A 21,924-nucleotide genomic window follows, 5' to 3' on the forward strand; every position below is an offset into this window, starting at 1 on the left:
TCAGCAATGACGAACTCCCACGAAAAGGAGCTGCGGCCAAAGTTGAGGGAGATGGTGCGAAACCCGTAGGTGTGAATAGCACTCACGTTTGCCGTGGTGAGGAGGTGGCCCCGTTTGCCCGCATGGATGTCAGCGATGGAGGGAGGCAGAACACTCACTTCCGCACCAGTGTCCACGAGGAATCGACCTCCAGTGCGGCGATCCCAGGCGAAGACGCGATGAATTTTGCCGGCCGCCGAAGGAATCACTGACGACCGGCCCCTTTGTCTCCCGGGAATGAACAGGGTGGGCGACATTGCCTGGCTGCAGCTCCCCAGCGATGGTAACCTCCCCAACCTCCTCTGCTGGCGTCTGGTGGAACTGCAAGCCAATTTGGATGGTTTGAACACCAGCAACCTCTGTTGGCGTTGGGTGGAACTGCAGACGGGCCGTGCTGGAAAGACGTGCCTGCAGTGGAATGCCCAATGGCGGCTGGATTTTGCCGCGGGGACCGACTGGGAGCAGCGGAGACGCGGTCGATAGCGATCCCAGACCTGCTCTGAGCCTCCAAACGCCACGGGAAGGACGGTCAGCGGCTCCAGGTCCCGCTGGCGGGACATCCACAGCTCGTTCGGCCTGCTCGGCCTGCGCCTGCATGTCCGTAAAGGGATCCCTGGCGAGCTGCAGGCGGATGTCGGGCGGGAGCTGCTGCAGGTAGGTGAATTTAAATAGAAAGCAAGGTTCGTGGTCCCCCATTAGGGTGAAAATGTCCTCCAGGAGGGCAGACGGCTGGCGGTCGCCCAGGCCGTCCATTCGGAGAATCCGAGCTGCCCGCTCGGAGTCACCAAGGCCAAACCTCCTGATAAGGAAATCCTTAAGGCCCCTATATTTGCTAGCTACCGGGGGGGCTCTGAGGAAAGGCTTAACTCGCCTCGCAGTCACTTGGTCAAGCGCGCTGACCACGTAATAGTATTTTGTTTCATCTGCTGTAATACCTCTCACAGCAAATTGTGCCTCTGCCTGCTGGAGCCAGATGTCAGGCTCTTCGGTCCACAGAGTAGGGAGCTTAAGTGCAACAGCGTTGCTATCCATCACAACGTGTGATGAATGGCAGGGTCACCAGTGTAGCGGCCTGGACGAGGTCAGGAAAAGGCCATTCAACAGGCGGGTTCAAACAGTCTTTTAATCCCTACAGCGAGAGTACATCACACACACACACCTTGAGAGCACTAAACCCAGGGTGGTCTGGAAATCCCGTGGCAGACCAACACCCCAGTCCCTCGATCGGTGAGGGGGATGATCCAAGGAGTGACCTACCCCCCAGGGACCGCCAGAAGCTTACTAATCGCCATGGTACTGGCAGGCCAAGGAAGACCTCCACAGCTGATAGAAGAATTATCTATAATAAACAAAACCCCCCAAACACCTGTCCGACAAATCAGAAACACTCTTCAGGAGTCAGGTGTGGATTTGTCAATGACCACTGTCTGCAGAAGACTTCATGAACAGAAATGCAGAGGCTACAGTGCAAGATGCAAACCACTGGTTAACAGCAAACATAGGATGGCCAGATTACAGTTTGCCAAGAAGTACTTAAAAGAGCAACCACAGTTCTGGAAAAAGGTCTTGTGGACAGATGAGACGAAGATTAACTTGTATCAGAGTGATGGCAAGAGCAAAGTATGGAGGAGAGAAGGAACTGCCCAAGATCCAAAGCATACCACCTCATCTGTGAAACACGGCGGTGGGGGTGTTATGACCTGGGCATGTATGGCTGCTGAATGTACTGGTTCATTTATCTTCATTGATGATACAACTGGTGATGGTAGTAGCATAATGAATTCTGAAGTGTATAGACACATCCTATCTGCTCAAGTTCAAACAAATGCCTCAAAACTCATTGGCTGGCAGTTCATTCTACAGGAAGACAATGATCCCAAACATACTGCTAAAGTAACAGGAGTTTTTCAAAGCTAAAAAATGGTCAATTCTTGAGTGGCCAAATCAATCACCCGATCTGAACCCAATTGAGCATGCCTTTTATATGCTGAAGAGAAAACTGAAGGGGACTAGCATAAACAAGCATAAGATAAAGATGGCTGCAATGCAGACCTGGCACAGCATCACCAGAGAAGACTCCCAGAAAATGGTGATGCCCATGAATCGCAGACTTCAAGCAGTCACTGCATGCAAAGGATATGCAACAAAATACTAAACACGACTACTTTCATCTACATGACATTGCTGCGTCTCAAACATTATGGTGCCCTGATATGGGGGGGGACTATGTATAAACACTGCTGTAATTTCTACATGGTGAAACCAAAACGTATGAGAATTGCCTTTATTAAAATCAAGACAACGTGCACTTTAACCACATGTGATTTTTTTTTTTTCTATTACAAATCTCAAATTGTAAAGTACAGAGGCAAATAAATAAATGATGGGTTTTTGTCCCTAACATTATGGAGGGCACTATACATTGATACGTGCCTTTTAGGTAAGTAGTTGCTGTGGTGTCTATTTTTATGTTTTATTGACTTGTTGCGTTTTTCAGAATGTGTCATATTAGTACAGGTCCACTGCCGATTTCCTGGCACGGTTCCAGAGCCATTCTGGATTATCCAGAAAATTCAACACCGATCGGTGCTGAAGTCCCGACGAGATCAAAATTGGCCGCCTTACCCAGCATAGGCACCACATTTTTGGGAGGACTTCTGGGGGGAATTTCAAGTGCGCTCTTTTGATTTTGCCTGGATTAAAGGAGTCGCTGGAGCATCAGTTGCTATAAAATTGGTGATGGAGCTGTTGTGCTGGAAGGTGAAATGTCTTCTCATTTCATCTTCTCAAAACTGGCATCAAACAATCCCACATCAGATATAGGTACCACATTGACTGACCCTGTGTGCCTCAACAATATGCCTTGCCTTTCAGAAGCAAGCATTGCAGACATTAATAAGGCACTATCAATAATTATTTCTATGTTCTCAGAAAGTTTATCAATTATTATCAAAAAATATGGTGCAATAACCCAATAAAACAAATTAATGTGGCACTGCATGAAGTTTATTTTTGTAGCAAAGTTCATCAAACCAGAAGAATGCAGAGATTATTATCTTGGCAATCTGGGTTAAATGAAAGCATTGTATCAATTCCTTGCATTCATGCCACATCGACTGCTTTATACAGCTACTTTCTTAGAATTGAAGGTGCATCCTTTGTTTATAATATACTTGTGCATGTGTATGTATATATGCGCGCACGCACGCGCACACACACACGTCTGAAGAAGGGTCTCAACCAGAATTGTCACCCATTCCTTCTATCCAGAGATGCTGCCTGTCCCGTTGAGTTACTCCATTTCGTGTCTATCTTCGGTTTCAACCAGCATCTGCATTTCCTTCCTACACAAACACACATATATTTTAGTTGTTTATAATATACTTATTCAAAGATATGTGCAAATGGAGGCTTGCAGGAGAATGGATCTCCCAATAATTATCTTAAAATTATATTCATAGTCATAAAGTCAACTAAGACACTCCATTCTCATGTTATAGCCACACATGTTCTCTCCATTACATTTAAGAATATATACACACATCTCCCTAAAGATCAGCAGATTTAAAATTCAGCAAATGGTTCTTGTAAGTGATGTTGTGTTGTGCCATCGATATGATGCAAGACGACCCGAGTAGGATTGCCCTCAAAATCTATTTTGCACATCACTGGACTACAGCCATCTGTTTATAACAGCAGTCATATTCCTGAGAAGGTAATATCGTAAATATTTGTACTCTGTAAAGAGAGAGCATCGATTTTGTACTGTTCCTTCCATGAGCTCAGTGTGTCACAAAATGCTTTATGCCCCTGTCCCACTTGGGAAACCTGAACGGAAACCTCTGGAGACTGCGACCCACCCAAGGTTTCCGTGCGGTTCCCGGAGGTTGCAGTTGGTTGCCGGAGGTTGCAGGTAGGGAGACTGACAAAAAACCTCCAGGAACCACATGGAAACCTTGGGTGGGGCACAAAGTCTCCAGAGGTTTCCGTTCAGGTTTCCTAAGTGGGATAGGGGCATTACAGAAGTGCATTCCACACTGTTGTGGAAGCAGCAACCAATTTGTCACAGTAGATTTCTACAAGTGATAGTGGAATAAATGATCAGATAATAATTTTGAGGGTTGAATAATGACCAGGACACCTAGAAGAAATCTCAGCTCTCATTCAACAAACAACAGTACAGAATGACCTCAGTTCAACACATCCAAATCTCTTGTGGAGCTCCATCAGCAGCTTTGTGATCCCACAGGTAAATATCTTTCATTCCCTATCCATACCCTGCAGAGATGCTGCCTGCTCCACAGTTACTCCAGCACTTTGTATTCTACACAAGATTTCAGCATCTGCAGTTCCTTACATATTAAGTTGTACAAAATCATGAGAGGAATATTTTGGGTAAATGCACAGGGCCTCTTGCCCGGTGTAGGAGAATCGAGAACCAGAGGACACAGGATTAAGGTGAGGGGAAAGATTCAATAGAAATCTGAAGAGTAACTTTTTCCACTCAAGGGTGGTGGGTGTATGGAATGTGCTGCCAGAGGAGATCGTAGGGGCAGGTGCTATCACAACAATTACAAACCATTTAGACAGGTACATGTATAGAATAGGTTTAGAGGGCTATGGGCCAAACACAGGCAGGTGGGATTTATGTAGATGGACATGGTTGGTCGATGTGGGCAAGTTGGGCCGAAGGGCCTGTTTCCAAGCTGCATGACTGATTATCTACTCTGGAAAAGAGTGATATCTGGTTGATTCTCAATATTAGTGTTATAATGCAAGGCTGAATGGGGAGGGAACACTTCTAATGTAACCCTATAATAATAAATAATTATTAGTCATTGTTATTCTGATCCCTGCCACTTTGCATTTACAGTATAATTAAATTCTTCACATGGATTTTATGTGGGAGCGAGGCTTAAATTAGTGTATAAATTATTAATCTTCAACATCGTCAATAAATATGCAGCTATTTCATAATTAACTTTCTGAATTAATTGTATCATAATTATTGTGAATGGAGGTATTCTGCCTCAGTATTAATTTAAGGGCAGTATAATATGACATTGTGAGCCAGTTGGAGTGAAGATGATTGCGTCATTCCTTGTTATAAAGACTCCTCACACCCTTGTAACGGACTGTTCGAACTACTTCCCTCCGGCAGACGTTACAAGGCCTTCTACGCCTGAACCTCCAGACTCAGAAACAGCTTTATTCCCAGAGCTATAGCGGCTCTAAACCGGCCCTGCTGAGTGCCCCCCATCCCCCCTGGACTGTCTCCCTCGGATGGTCACGTCACACAGCTTATTTATTTATTTTACTTTTCTTTTACATCGGTTGGAAGCTGCATACTAAATCTCGTTGCACTGATGTGCAATGACAATAAAAGATATTATTATTATTATTAATCCAGCTTGGTGACTGCAGTGCTATCATTCAATGAGAGTGATTTTATACGCATGATTTCTACGTAGTTACCATACACAATCTACATTTTACTACGATTTCTCTGGTGAAATTCCCCTGCTTTTATTGGCAGAAGCTGTGGTAATTTCTGTTTCCTATTTATCAATGTTGCCCGAGTAAATTGACATGCCCCACCTCTTCCCCTCACCTCGTTCTACCAGTTATCTCCCTTCCCTCAGTCTGAGAAAGGGTTCTGACCCAAAATGGCGTCTGTCCATTCCCACCACGGTTGCTGCCTTCCCGCACTGAGTTCCTGCAGTAGTTTGATTTAGTCTCAATATTCCAGCATCTCCTGACTTTTGTGACTCTACCTTTGGATTCTTATTATTACCTGTAAATTGCATTACTTTGATGGAATGTAGCAGAAATGAATAGGATATTGTTTTGAATGTGTGTATTTTGTGTTTGTGTGGTAAAATTAAACTATAATTTGAATAAATTATTAATTTTTTTTAAATAATTCCTCTTGTTTATTTACCATACACAGATAAATGTAATTGGTGCTGTCCTTCCATCCGTACTTGGCTGATTTGGTTATATGTTCTGAAAATATTCCCTCCTATCCCAGAAAATAATCTCTGCAGATTTCCCTCGTGAGGGTAAAATTCTCAAATTTCTCGTATTTTTTCTAGCTATTATTGTAAACATTGCACAGTATTTCTTTATCTTCACGGCTTCCTGGAACTGACAAAATTTGAGAATTGAAAGAAGGATCATTAAGGATGTATGACATGTTGGCAAGTCTTTACTAGATTATATAATAAACAATTGGCCCCAGACTACTACTTCAAATTTGGCAAATCCATAGAGATCTGTTTGCTTTTGCTCACCCTGTAATGAAAGCTTGCCACTTCCAAACACAGAGTAAAATCCAGCTTCCACTCCAGTTAAGTGTTAACCTTGGAATACCGAGTGCTCCACTGATGGATTCAAAAGCCGCAAAACACACTTCTGCAAATTTCCTGGGATTTAAAATGGGAATTCTTCCTGGTGTCTGTAATCAGCTTTGTGGGAAGAAATGACTGGAGAGATCTGTAAATAGAAATCTGCTGATATAATGTTGGACCTTAGCATTTAAGTTATTTTATGATTGAGTGGGCAGTGTGACACGTGCGCCAAGAGAGCATGCAAGAATAATTAATTGAATCCATCTGGAAGAAATACACATTTACTTTTGTTGAGAGACACAGCATGGAAACAGGCCGACCAGCAATGACCCGTACATTAGTTCTATCCTACACACTAGGGACAATTTACAGAAGCCATTCAACCTACAAACCTGTGTAAGAAGAAACTGCAGATGCTGGTTTAAACTGAAATAGACACAATGCTGGAGTAACTCAGCTGGACAGGCAGCATCTCTGTAGAGATGAAATGTGATGTTTTGGTGCAATCTTTTGTTTCTTAGCTTGCCCATCGTCTGTTCCGTCACAGTTCTTGCACTGTAATGGCCTCTATTGTATGTGTGTGCAGCCCATGTATGTGCAAGTCAGGCATCAAAGTCAAGATCCACATTGTCAGCTTATTGGCCTTGTCTCCCACTTGATGCCCAGCAGTTGATCATCATGGAGGTTCAAGTGCAGATGATGGAGTGGGTTATTTGAAAATGAAAGCTTTGTTATAGCTGGCAGGTGCAATGGCCAAGGTGATGTTCTGTGCAAGTTCATGGAGTGGTTACAAAACGAGGAAGTGAGATCACTTTTGTCTTCAAACATGAGGGTGGCACAGTGAAAGAGTTGCTGCCTTACAGCGTCAGAAACACTGGTTCAATCCTGTGGGTGCGGTCTGTACGGCATTTGTATGTTATTCCTGTGACTGCGTGGATTTTCTCCAGGTGCTCTGGTTTCCTCCCACATTCCAAAGATGTGCAGGTTTGTAGGTTAATTGGCTTTTGTAAATTGTCCATGGTGTGTATGATAAAAATAGTGTATGGAGATCGCTGGTCGGCGCGGACCCGATGGGCCGAATGGCCCTTTTTCAAGCTGCATCTCTAAAATTAAAACTAAAAACTAAAACATCTCTGAGTTGACATATAAATGCTGCACATAAAATGATGTGTGTGCTCCACTGGGACACTTGTATTCCTCAGGAACCTGCTCTGCTCCTTCCAGTTGTTGCTCTCTGACAAGAGAGAATGAAATACAGGCAGGCAGATGCTGTATCAACAGGCAGCGTCAATAGCCACCCTAAATGAACAGCGGATGGCAAACGATGAAATGCTTAAAATATTTAGTGATGGATGCTGACAAATGTTGATTAATTTTCAGGGAAGTCCTTGCCCTATTTAGACTTTAGAGATACAGCAGGCCCTTCGGCTCACTGAGTTTGTGCTGGACAGCAATCATCCTGTACACTAGCACTATCCTACACACTAGGGACAGTTTATAATTTACAGAACAATTTTATCGAAGCCAATTAACCTACAGTACAAATCTGTATGTCCTCAGAATGTGGGAGGAAACCGGAGCACCTGGAGTCAACTCTCGCGGTCACATGGAGAACGTACAAACTCTGTACAGGCGCACCTGTAGTCAGGATCGATCCCGGGTCTCTGGCGCTGTAAGGCAGCAGCTCTACCGCTGCGCCATTGTGCCTCCCTTAAAGGTGGAACAGTGGGATGGCAAATAGTGGATGGCATATTCTGACGGTAGAGTTTGGCTGGAGCAATATTTCCACCGCATATCCAAATGAGAAACATAACAACACAGACTGCAGCTAGTTGTGTTGCTGCCTCACAGCTCCAAGCAGCGAGGTTTGATCCTTACTTTGGGTACTGTGTGAAGTCTACATGTTCTCCCAATAAGAGCATCGCTCTCCTTCAGCAGCTCCGGTTTCCTCGCAAATCTCAAAGATGTGCCAATTGGCAAATGTAAATCGGCCCTGATGACCTGGTGTGTAAATGAATGGTAACATTTGGGAGGGGATGGGGGTGTTGATGACAATGTCGGAGAAATAAAAAATGCGATTGGTGTAGATGGACGCTTGATAATTGCCATGTACTTGGTAGGCCAAAGGTCCGATTTCTCTGCTGTATAACTCTATCACCATGACAGTATATCATTGCAAATTCCAAGTAGCAATGGGTCATAGTATTTCTATGAGATTTGTGTAAGAACATATCCTGCTAAGCCGATGTGGCCTCCCCATACTCCTGTTCCTTATTTGCTGGCATCTGATCATTATTCCAGCACATTGTATTCCAAGGAGAATGCCTATTAACATTGAGACCCAAGGAACTGCGGATGCTGGTTTGCGAGAAAAGACACGCATTGCTGGAGTAACTCATTAGGTCTGGCAGCATCTCCAGAGAACCTGAATAGGTGCCGTTTCTGGTCGGGGCCCTTCTTCAGACTGAAGAAGGGTCCCGGCCTAAAACGTCACCTGCCCATGTTCTCCAGAGATGCTGCCTGCCTTTGAGTAACTGCCATTTTGTGCCTTTATAGGCCTAATAACATTGATGGCTAGAAGTAACTGTTTTATACAAAAGGCTAAAATCAAGAACAGGTTCTTCAGCACCTGACACATCCCTGCCATACATGTCAGCAATGTCCACACAGCATACATTGACTTGGATATGCTCTGGAAAACTGAACATTATCATAACAATTTTCTTGTAATAATTTAATAACTTTTCATTATAATTTTGCAGTTCCATCTATGTGTAGGAAGGAACTACAGATGTTAGTATACACCAAAGGTGGACAGAAAATGCTGGAGTAACTCAGAGGCTCAGGCAACATCTCAGGAGAAAATTAATAGATGATGTTTGCCGGCACTGATGACCAAGGAAAGATGGAGCCCACAATGATCCATTGTTGGCTGTGGAAGAGGTGATAACTAAGAGGGGGGGGGGGGGGGGCCACAAAGAGAGGGAATGCAGAGGTTGCTTGAAGTTAGGGAAATCAATGTTCACACCACTGGATTGTAAACTGCCCAAGCAAAATTTCGTGGGCTCCACCTTTCCTTGGTCATCGGTGCCTGCTCTGATTTGTTCTGAACCTATTGATACCTCTAGTTTCCCTTCCCCCCGACTCTCAGGCTGAAGAAGAGCTTTGACCTGAAATGCGCTGACTTATTTCAGTACTTTGGTGGTGCCATCGAGTGTGGCTGCCTTTCATTCTTTTTGTTATTTTTAGTCTGTTTTAAAGTTTGTTTTTGGAGGTGGGGAGAGGGGGAAACTGTTTTCTTAGTCACTTCCTGGTTGAGGATGCGACTATGCTCCGAGCCGCATCTTCGCCCCCCTCCTCGTGGCCTACCACCTGGATTGGCGTGGCCTTTCCTGCCGGAGACCGGCCAGAGCCTCAGCTTCAGCAGCGGCGGCGCAGCACTGGATTCCACCGCGGAGCGAGCGATGCCTTACCGGTATCGCTGTGTTGGAGCTCCGGAGTGCTGCGACTGTCGACTTCAACACTGTGGAGCTGTGGTCTGCAGAGCTTCCAGCCGCTGGCGGCGCTGACTTTCCAGCCGCAGGCGGCGCTGACTGTGACATCGCGGAGCCCTGGGATCTCTCGCCGAGGTCGCCGGCTTTAAATCTCCGCCCAGCTCGGCCTGTGGACTTTGGAAGCCGCGGTCTCTGGTAGGAAGCGGCCAATTCGGAGGCTATGGGCCGCTGAGAGTGTTCTTCCGTTCGAGGGCCTGAAACATCGGGCCCATAGCGGCGACTGCGGAGGCCACAAATAGGCCCTGACCACGGGTGAACTGAGGAAGAGGACTGAACTTTGGTGCCTTCCCTCATAGTGGGAAACATTGATTCCGCTGTGGGGGGATGTTTATTATGTTTTATGTTAAATTCTAAAGTGTGTTTATCTTATTTGTGTGCTGCATGGTAACTCAATTCCCACTACACCAATTGGTGTATGTGACAATAAATGTCCTTCGTCCTTTCTCTTTGCCTATCTTCAGATCATGATTATGTTGAGCTAATTAATCTAGAAAATTGCTGTAATGCTCACATTTTACCACTAGATGCCACTTGCATCGCACACAAAGTCAACTGTGACTGATTCTTCTTTACTTTCCATTCACAAGCAACATCATCTTATCTAAACAATGGCAGTCTGGTCATGTGGCAAATTGAGAATTAATTTAATTGAACCATTTAATCGAGAATTATGGAAGAATTGTCCTTTGGGAATAATCAATTTTGCACAATAAAAAAATGTAATTTGCTGACTTGGAAACATGACAATTGTTATCTACCTGATAGCATCACGTAAATCTCCAGCAGATGTTAAGAGATTGGTGGTTTGGTCACTTTCTCTGATGTTGACGGGAGAGTCTAGGACGAGAGGTCATAGCCTCAGGATAAAAGGAGGTTGCTTTAGGAAGGAGATGAGGAGGAATTTCTTTAATCAGAGGCGCCCTGGAGAGGAAGAGACTACAAAAAGTAGTAAACACTGCCCAGTCCATCATCGGCTCTGACCTTCCTTCCATCGAGGGGATTTATCGCAGTCGCTGCCTCAAAAAGGCTGGCAGTATCATCAAAGACCCACACCATCCTGGCCACACACCCATCTCCCTGCTACCTTCAGGTAGAAAGTACAGGAGCCTGAAGACTGCAACAACCAGGTTCAGGAACAGCTACTTCCCCACAGCCATCAGGCTATTAAACCTGGCTCAGCCAAAACTCTGAACATTAATAACCCATTATTTGTTATTTGCACTTTATCAGTTTATTTATTCATGTGTTTTGTAGTAAATGCCTATTATGTTCTGTGTGCTGAAGCAAAGCAAGAATTTCATTGTCCTATCAGGGACACATGACAATAAACTTGAACTTGGTGAATCTGTGTAATACATTGCCACAGAATGCTGTGGAGGCCATCAATGGATATTTTTAAGGCAATTAAATAGATTCTTGTTTAGTATGGGTGTCAGGAGTTATTGGGACAAGGCAGGAGAATGAGGTTAGGAGGGAGCGATAGATCAGCCATGATGGGGCCGAATGGCCTAATTCTGCTCCTATCACATGAACGTATGATGGAGCAGAGAGACCAGAGAGACTCCAACAACCGCTGATACAAACTGCCGAGACTCCTAATGTTCAGGAAACAGACCTCCCCCTCTACCTGTAGATCTTCCTATAACAATTTCCTATAATCTAGACCCATCTCACTGCGGCTGCATGACATTGAGGAGCAACCTATTGTTGTCGAGGGTACAGGTACTGTAATTGCCTCTACTCTTTGTTATAGAGTCATAGAGTGTGGAAACAGGCCCTTCGGCCCTGTTGGCCCACACCGACCAAAATGTCCCGTCTGCTCTAGCCCCACCAGCCTGAGTTTGGCCCACATCCCTCTAAACCTGTACACCTCAGGGTACAGTACTTGGCCCACACCTATTTTTGCTTTACATAAATGACATCCATGAAAAAGTCGCAAGTACGACCAGACTTTTTGCTGATGATTGTTTGCTGTACCGTCCAATTAAGTCAGCTGATGATGAAGATGCTCTCCAAAAGGATCTTGATACTATGGTTGAGTGGTCACAACAATGGGGCATGCAGTTCAACCCTTCCAAATGTGAAACTACGCGTGTCACCAGAAAGAGGAATCCAGGCGAAACATCTTACAATATACTTGGTGCCACCCTTGAAGAATCCAAACAAACCAAGTATCTTGGCATCAAATTGCAGAATGATCTGCGTTGGAATGGTCAGACTCATCATGCAATGGTGAAAGCAACAGGTGTCCTAAACCTTCTGAGGGGCAACTTTCATCATTGTTCAACTTCTGTCAAGGAGAAGCTATACTTCACCCTCGTTAGACCTCATTTGGACTACGCAGTTGCAGCGTGGGACCCATACACAAATAAAAACATTTCTTCCATCGAACGTGTCCAAAAACAGGTAGCTCGATTTGTTACTAACACCTATGAGAGAGAAGCGAGTGTCACCAAACTTCTGAATTCTCTGGGGTGGAACCCTCTCCAAGACAGACGTGAAGCTCACCGTTTGACCTGTTTTTACAAAATGTTAAATGGTCAGCTCGACATAGACTACAAGATCTACACCAAACCCAAACCAATTAGGAGCAGACGAGGGCATTCGATCCAATTTGTGATCCCAGCTAGAAAGACAGGTGTATACAGCAATTTGTTCTTCCCCGCACAATTAAAGCATGGAATAATCTCCACCCAACTATAGTTACCCAACCAGATGCAACTAAATTTAAAGTAGCTCTTTCTTCCCAATAACCCTTTCTGGCTTAAGCCCTCCCATCACCACCTCCAGTTTAAATTCCATTTGGAATATTTTGGAGGACCAAGAAAACAAGAACCAAGAATAGTGCCTGCAAATGGTGTTTGCAAACTTCCTTCTGATGTTATAGAAATTAGATAGTTCATGATTATGTTGAGCTAATCATTAATCTGTTGCAGTATCTGCAGCAGAATTGTATGAACAACTCCTAGCACAATGTGACTATGGAGAGAAGGGTGGATGTAGGCCGTGGCCGGACAGCACTGACTCCGGGGGGGAGAATGGGGGCTGTCCTGAGGGATGCGCTCCTTCGGCCGCTTACACTTTGGTGCTCGGGTTCAGAGCACAGATACTAGAGCATTTGGTTCTGAGCGCTCAGTCACCAAAAAAAAAGAACTCCACAATATTGCAATCAAATTGCTCTGACCTTGAGTGCCTTGAGTGCTTTATATAGCGAAGGCTTATCGAGATGGTGCTGTCTGGACACGACAATGAATGCAGGATATTAGTCGCAGATTGTAAAAGACGCTACACCATGAGATAACACTAGTTTAACCTGATACCTTCCCACTTTCAATAACAGCACCCACAATTATTTACAGCGCAAAAAATTATCATTTTGGCGTTTTTTAACAGGTAAGAAAGTACACGTTTCGTGTGTTAACAGTGTATACCGAGGCCGCTATGTCCTCCACATCGATTGAGCTGCCCTGTGCGTCATGCCCTTTGACCCGATGACCTTACGTGCAACCCCCCTATACCACAAAACCGGGCTCTTCAGCGCACCAAATCCACGCCAACCATCATCCACTAATGTAACCTGTCAACACTTCAGTGCCTGTCTAATGCTGCTCTATTTATAGTCTGTGGTTTTCTTTGAGTTCCTGCCAGTTGTCTCCAGTCACATGAAACGGGTCAATGCAGGATATTTTTTTGTTTTTCCCCTCCACAGTGTCAGGTTATTGAAGTGCATGACTCCATGACTCTCTGTGGAGGTTGGTGGAGCTCGTGAAATGCAGGTCATCGCTACTATGCCACATCCGCAAGAGTGGTGACTCTAGTCTGCAGACTTACTCTGTTGGTCTTTACCCTTAGCAGCCTGTCTTTATCTAATTTCCACCCGTGCCAATATAACCAAGACATCTCCAGCATTAGTGGAGACTTGACTTAATCAGATCCGATTGCAGAAATCTTTCCAGAAATCCACTAAATTCCTAAGGGATACAAAGAGCTGGAGTAACTCAGTCGGTCAGGCAGTATCACTGTAAAACATGGTTAGGTGATGTTTTGTGTCAGGAACCTTCTCCAAATTGATTTATCTTTCAATCATTCTGAAGAAGGATCCCATCCTGAAATGTCACCTGCCCATGTTCTCCAGGATAGACACAAAGTGCTGGAGTAACTCAGCGGATCAGGCAGCCACTCTAGAGAGAGAGGATGGGTGACATTTCGGGTCGGGATGGGGATTCTGAAGAAGGATCCCAACCTGAAAGGTCACCTGTACTTTTTACCCAAGGATGCTGCCTACCCGCAGTTACTCTAGCGTTGCAGTCATTAGCAGCATTTATACTGTCTATTCTGATAGTTCACAAGGCACACAGGTAGGCTCTACACTGTACCTCCCTATTTATTTTCTACAGTTCCGTTTACACTGGAGTTCATGAAATACCTTCCCACTTTTCCTCACTCAGCCCTCAACCTCCAGTCTCCTCCGTCTTACCCCGTAGAATTTTATTTCACATTTAGCTAAAGAGTGCCTGTGTTTTTTCCCTCTCGTTTACTATATTGTTTACAGTGTACTATGTTTACACATTCTGTTGTGCTGCTGCAAGTAAGAATTGCATTGTTCTGTCGGGGACATATGACAATAAAACACTCTTGACTGTTGAATGCAGTAAGTACTTGAATATCCATTATGATTACATCTTTAATGGAATTCAATTTCTCAGAAATAGAGTTGTGCAATCAAATTTCTCATTTGGCTCTTCACATGGGTCCTTTTAAGGATCCAGTTCGCATGCTTTCCTGAATACAGCCAGCCTGCCACCAGCTCCATTGAGGCAAGCCAATCTTGCAAAGAAGCCCTAGCCTGAAATTTGGCCCCTGTATTTGCAAATGGGGACAGCCATTTTTAATTTTAATTAAAGGCTTTCTTTCTTTTCTTTCTTTACAAATATGCAAGAGCGTACACCTCCAGTATTGTGTGTGTGTGTGTGTGTGCGTGTATGCGTCTGTATGCATGTCTACTATGTTTTAGTCATGCATTGCATACTATGTTTTACTCATCCATAGGTTTCTAGGCCTGAAGAGGGGTTCGCTGCTGGCTTTGATTTGTTCTTTTCATACCTTTCATTCCTTTGTTCTTTGTACCTTTTCATACCTCTTTTCCCTTTCCCATGATGAAGGGTCTCGACCAGAAACATCACCGATCCTTGTTCTCCAGGTATGCTGCCTTACCCGCTGAGTTACTCCAGCTTTTTGTGGCTTTCTTGTAAAGCAGCAACTGCAGTTTCTTGTTATTAGTTTCTAGGCCTTGACAGCTTTTAGTTTAATATGCACATGTGTAAAGAGTAGGAATAAATGGGTCCTTTTTCAGAATGGCAGGCAGTGACTAGTGGGGTACCGCAAGGCTCAGTGCTGGGACCCCAGCTATTTACAATATATATTAATGATCTGGATGAGGGAATTGAATGCAACATCTCCAAGTTTACGGATGACATGAAGCTGGGGGGCAGTATTAGTTGTGAGGATGCTAGGAGGCTGCAAGGTGACTTGGATAGGTTGGGTGAGTGGGCAAATGCATGGCAGATGCAGTATAATGTGGATAAATGTGAGGTTATCAAAAACAGGAAAGTAGACTATTATCTGAATGGTGGCCGATTAGGAAAAGGGGAGATGCAACGAGACCTGGGTGTCATGGTACACCAGTCATTGAAAGTAGGCATGCAGGTGCAGCAGGCAATGAAGAAAGCGAATGGTATGTTAGCATTCATAGCAAAAGGATTTGAGTATAAGAGCAGGGAGGTTCTACTGCAGTTGTACAGGGTCTTGGTGAAACCACACCTGGAGTATTGCGTACAGTTTTGGTTTCCTAATCTGCGGAAAGACATTCTTGCCATAGAGGGAGTACAGAGAAGGTTCACCAGACTGATTCCTGGGATGGCAGGACTTTCATATGAAGAAAGACTGGATAGACTCTGCTTGTACTCGCTAGAATTTAGAAGATTGAGGGGGGATCTCATAGAAACTTACAAAATTCTTAAGGGGTTGGACAGGCTTGATGCAGGAAGATTGTTCCCGATGTTGGGGAAGTCCAGAACAAGGGGTCACAGTTTAAGGATAAGAGGGAAGTCTTTTAGGACCGAGATGAGAAAAACATTTTTCACACAGAGAGTGGTGAATCTGTGGAATTCTCTGCCACAGAAGGTAGTTGAGGCCAGTTCATTGGCTATATTTAAGAGGGAGTTAGATGTGGCCCTTGTGGCTAAAGGGATCAGGGGGTATGGAAAGAAGGCAGGTATGGGATACTGAGTTGGATGATCAGCCATGATCATATTGAATGGCGGTGCAGGCTCGAAGGGCCGAATGGCCTACTCCGGCACCTATTTTCTATGTTTCTATGTGCAATCAAATAAGTCATTTTCCCTCTGCCTGTGCTATCATTCTCTAGACATCAGACAATTTATTTTAATCCCAAACAAAAAGTTAAACAATCCCAAAGAATCTGATTGGAATTGTCAGTGGAAGAAAGGTAAATCTAGGTAAAGGTAATAAATTATCTAAAATAGTTGCTACACTGAGCTAAACAGGGTAGAGCTCGGTCTCTCCAGGAATATTTTGATTATCGCACAATATTTGTTTGACAAAATTACTCCATAAGAGGAATTCATTTTATAAATAATACTGTGTGGTGCCACCCGGTGGTTAGGCCACTTATTGGGCGAACCCTCGGCCCTAGGAGTGGCAGGGTCACGTGACTAGGTTTGGCGGGAATAAGTCATCACATGGTTTAGGGGTGTGTTCGGTTATATATATCGGACTTTGGGAGAACCCTCCCCAGTCGCGTGTGAGCTGGTCTTTGTTCAAATCAATAAAGATCACTTTGTTTAACAACACGTATCTCGCTATATTGGTGACCCCGACGATCCAAAACGGTAATGTTGGATTTGAAAAATAGAAGCAGCCAACGCTCAACCCGAAGTTGCTGCCGATCCGGCCCAGCAAAACGCTGTCGCTCTTAAGCTGCCGTGTTCTGGACATCGCAGCCCCAAGTGTGGTTTCAACAGGCCAAGACCCAGTTCCACATTCGCCACATCACGGTTGATGACAACCGGTACTCTTATGTGGTCGGCGCACTGGATCAGGAGGCGGCTGGTCGCCTGGTCCCTTACCTATGCACGCCGCTAGCTGCGGACAAGTACAGGGACCTCCAAAGTGTTTCTCCTGCGTACCTTTGGGCTCAGCTGCCGGGATCGAGCAGCACGGCTCATGCACATGGGCGGGCTCGGACATCGCAAGCCGTCAGTGCTCATGAGCGAAATGCTCACTCTGATGGACGGTCATCAGCCCCGTCTCATATTTGAACACGCCTTTCTGGAGCAGATGCCAGATGACATCAGCCTGCTCCTCGCGAGTGAGAATTTTGACGAGCCCCTGCAGCTAGCGGACGAGCTGTGGCAGTCCAAGCAGTAGGGCGGCGGTTCGCTCGATCGGGTGTCGCATGTGCCTTGGAAGGCCCAGCGACCAGGCCCTGTATCCACCGGGAGCTCGGCTGCGCCCTCGGTCCCGGGAAAAGTCGATAAAGGGAAGTGGTGTTACTATCATCAATGCTGGGATTCCGTGGCCCGTCAGTGCCGCCCGCCCTGCTCGTTTCTGGGAACCTCCAGGGTCGGCCACCAGTAATCGCTGCAGTGGTCGGCCAGATACACTGCCTCTATGCTTGGGACTGACATTCGGGACGACGGTTCCTCGTTGATACGGGGGCAGAGGTTAGCGTTTTGTGCCCTTCAGGGGTTGACACTCGTTCCGGAAGGCAGGGGCCCACGTTAACCGCAGCAAATGGCAGCTCCGTATGGACGTATGGGGTTCGCACGGTCCCGCTTACCTTTGGCTCTTGCCATTTCACCTGGCCGTTCACGGTTGCCGACGTCTCCCAGCCGTTGCTGGGCAGCGATTTCCTCTGGGCTCAATCCCTGTAGGATGAGAGGGGGCAGCTCCTCGTTCGGGTGCCGTTTCGTTTTTGTGCCTCTGGTTCTGGGGTGGGGGGGCGGGTTCTGTGGCGCCACCCGGTGGTTAGGCCAGTTATTGGACAAACCCTCAACCCTAGGACTGGCAGGGTCATATGACTAGGTTTGGCGGGATGAAGTTGTCACGTGGCTTAGTGGTGTGCTCTGTTAGAGAGATATATATATATATATATAGAACTTTGGGAGAACCCAGTCCTGTGTGAGCTGTTCTTTGTTCAACTCAATAAAGATCACTTTGTTTAACAACACGTGTCTCGCTATATCTGTCCAAAATGGTGAATCGAGAGTGAGAGCAACAAGATTTAATGCAAACATGAGACACAACTTCTTCACACAGAGGGTGGTGGGTTATGGAACTTTAGATCTTAGACTTTTAGACTTTAGAGATAAAAGGTGGAAACAGGGAGACCGGGGAGTGAGACTCATCCTTGGTGCCCTTGCGGAGGCAATGTGAGGTGTAAATGATGTCAATGGAAGGGAGGTTTGTTTGTGTGATGATCTAGGCTGCATCCACAACTCTGCAATTGATACCTTCTTCACAAATAGAGTACAGCAACAATGTTTACAATTAATTAATGCATTTAATACTACAAAAAACAAAATGGCTGAAAAAATATTGAAATACAGAGGCACCTACAATAATAGTCCACTATTCACCTATGTAATCATGCAGTGTGATATAAGTTTTACTTTCAAACATGTTTTCCTGTAAGTGAATGCAGACAACAGACCAAGTCATCCAGTTAGCAGATCCTGCAGTTACATATTACACCTCTATTGCTGCCTTCTTCAGCTCACCACCCGTTGCTGATGTTTAAATCTGTTCTACTTTTATGATAAAAAGAAAACCCTTTCAAAGCTCTTCCACCAAAAATGTCATCCATTGCTGAGATAATGTGCGCCAGTATGTTTTGATAGTTATAGAGATATTTAATATTGGTTTATTGCATCCGTGCTTTCCTATCAGTTTAACCAATTTTTCACTCATCCCAGTGTAGTCATGCAAACCTTCTGTGAATTGATACACAAATCGTAAGCTGCTTTTAATAATTTGTCTCAATTGTCATGCTCAATCACCGTACATACAATCGTGGGCAATTCACGCCACTGCAAGTGGCAGCCAGGTTAATTTGTTTTAATCCAGTTGCAGTCAACGTTGCTGCAAGATGGTTTCCTGACCTACTTTGTCTCACAGGTCTTTACCACACTCAGGGCAAAGGATGTCATCTCGATCTGTGAGGAAACCACGGCCCACCAGAGATAAGGAGCAATTTTTACAGTTGAAACAATCATTATGCCACTGACGTTCCTCATATGAGACGTACTTGGTTCCTCCAAGACCTGAAAAGAAAGTGCATTGGAAAATGAAGGTCAACAGATGTTGAAGTACATCAAGTGTGGCCAAGCAGGTAATGAAGAGAAACATTGCTGGGAAACTGCACAAATCTGACACTATTGTGGCTATTCTGCCTGTTTTTTTAACACAAACCTAATACCTGCAGACTCACTTTCAAGATGATGCTGTCTTAATTGTTCAGGTGAAACTAGTAAACCAAAAGAGATGGGTGGTCTAGCGCTCCCTAACTTTATGTACTATAATTGGGCAGTAAATATTAAAAATATGATTCACCTGCTGGACAACTCTGCCCAGAGGGTGGATTGGATTGTAATGGAGAGAGAGGACTGCGCTCCGTGTAATACAGGAGCGACTCTCCTCTCACCAATGAATTTGAATAACAAAAATTATAATAAAAATCCAATGATACATGGTACAATTAGAACTTGGAAACAAATAAAAACAGAACTTAAAATTAAGAAATCTATCTCTTTTAATGCCAATAGTCAATAACCCTTCGTTTAAACCCTCAATTATAGATAAATCATTTACACAATGGGAAAGAACAGGAATCAAAACGCTCGGAGACTTGTATGAATTAGGAAAATTATTATCATTTCAACAATTACAACTGAAATATAATTTGAAAAATAATCAATATTTCAAATATCTTCAAATCCGTGACTATCTGAAAAAATACACAAAAGACTATCATAACATGCCCCCAGACTTATTGGATGAAGCCATGAAGATAAAGGCTGAATCAGCAAATCTAATATCATACTTATATAATATTATTTTGAATATAGAAATACCTACAACCGATAGTATTAGAAGAGACTGGGAACAAGAACTAGCTATAAAAATTTCAAAAGAGAGCTGGGATAAACACTTACTATATGTGCATAAATGCTCGATCAACGTACGACATACTCTAATCCAATATAAAACATTACATAGACTATATTATTCAAAAACTAAAATAAACAAACTTTTCCCCAATGTCTCACCCATTTGTGATAAATGTCAGTCACCAGAAGCTAACATAGCGCACTCTTTTGTTTTCTGTATAAAAATTCAAAAATTCTGGAACAAAATATTTGAAATCTTCACAAAATTATTTAAAATAAAACTTGTACCAAAAGCAGAATGGATCATTTTTGGAATATCAGAAGGTAACCCCGAACTAAACGTGTTTCAAAAGAACTTACTTAATTACGGGCTAATAATGGGGAAAAAAGCTTATACTCAAATTTTGGAAAAATGCTCCAATACCAACAATAAAAATGTGGATTTCAAACATGTTCGAAACACTACACTTGGAAGAGATGAGACTCCTCCTAGCAGGCAAAGCAGATCACTTCCAAAAGACGTGGTCTGCATTTACGGAACTATTACAAGCATAAGGTGCAATAGTAAGTTAAAATATAAAGGGTACCAGGATCTGGTAACGGGGGGTATAAAATAAATTTTAAATAAAAACACGGTTGGTATATCCTTTTTTGCAGAGTTTAGTGTTATAATAGAGCGATTGTTTTTCCTTTCTACTTTTTTTCTTTTCTTTCTAGGGTCTTATTTCCTTTCTTTACTTCCTTCTCTAATTTCTTCCCTAAGGGGCTCTCTTCTCCCAACACTTTCCTGCACCTTCACGATTCTTGCTCACTTTCCTTACTTCTTTTATTTCTATCTTTTTTAAAGCTCAAAAAACGAAGTGGTACAACAAAATGTAATAAGATATATGTGATGTGTATTAATGTAATTTACTGTACTGCTAATATAATAAAAAATTGTTCAGGTGAAACTAAACATTGCAATCTCCAAACCCATGTCCACTCTGAGCTTCTATCCAAAACTTAGTTCATCAAGGCCATCTATTTTCACTGTTATCATATTTCCTTCTTCACTTCCATCAATTCCTAGCCACATCTTTCTCAACATAGAAACATAGAAATTAGGTGCAGGAGTGGGCCATTCGGCCCTTCGAGCCTGCACCGCCATTCAATATGATCATGGCTGATCATCCAACTCAGTATCCCGTACCTGCCTTCTCTCCATACCCTCTGACCCCCTTAGCCACAAGGGCCACATCTAACTCCCTCTTAAATATAGCCAATGAACTGGCCTCGACTACCCTCTGTGGCAGAGAGTTCCAGAGATTCACCACTCTCTGTGTGAAAAAAGTTCTTCTCATCTCGGTTTTAAAGGATTTCCCCCTTATCCTTAAGCTGTGACCCCTTGTCCTGGACTTCCCCAACATCGGGAGCAATCTTCCTGCATCTAGCCTGTCCAACCCCTTAAGAATTTTGTAAGTTTCTATAAGATCCCCTCTCAATCTCCTAAATTCTAGAGAGTATAAACCAAGTCTATCCAGTCTTTCTTCATAAGACAGTCCTGACATCCCAGGAATCAGTCTGGTGAACCTTCTCTGCACTCCCTCTATGGCAATAATGTCCTTCCTCAGATTTGGAGACCAAAACTGTACGCAATACTCCAGGTGTGGTCTCACCAAGACCCTGTACAACTGCAGTAGAACCTCCATGCTCCTATACTCAAATCCTTTTGCTATGAAAGCTAACATACCATTCGCTTTCTTCACTGCCTGCTGCACCTGCATGCCTACTTTCAATGACTGGTGTACCATG

At 44.1% G+C, this 21,924-nt stretch overlaps 1 protein-coding gene across 2 annotated transcripts in view; it reads right to left on the reverse strand.

The window, feature by feature from the left end:
• Window positions 1-18,494: 18,494 nt before the first annotated feature.
• The window catches only part of fhl2 (four and a half LIM domains 2), a 45,378-nt gene continuing 41,948 nt past the window's right edge, over window positions 18,495-21,924 (reverse strand). For both annotated transcript variants that reach the window (XM_033022614.1, XM_033022616.1), the window contains exon 6: window positions 18,495-19,287. In XM_033022614.1, the coding sequence (XP_032878505.1) occupies window positions 19,136-19,287 (152 nt within the window). In that variant the 3' untranslated portion in view covers window positions 18,495-19,135. The remainder of the gene's footprint in view (window positions 19,288-21,924) is intronic.

This window comes from Amblyraja radiata, chromosome 6 (assembly GCF_010909765.2).
Source record: "Amblyraja radiata isolate CabotCenter1 chromosome 6, sAmbRad1.1.pri, whole genome shotgun sequence".
In the NCBI taxonomy this organism is placed as follows: Eukaryota; Metazoa; Chordata; class Chondrichthyes; order Rajiformes; family Rajidae; genus Amblyraja; species Amblyraja radiata.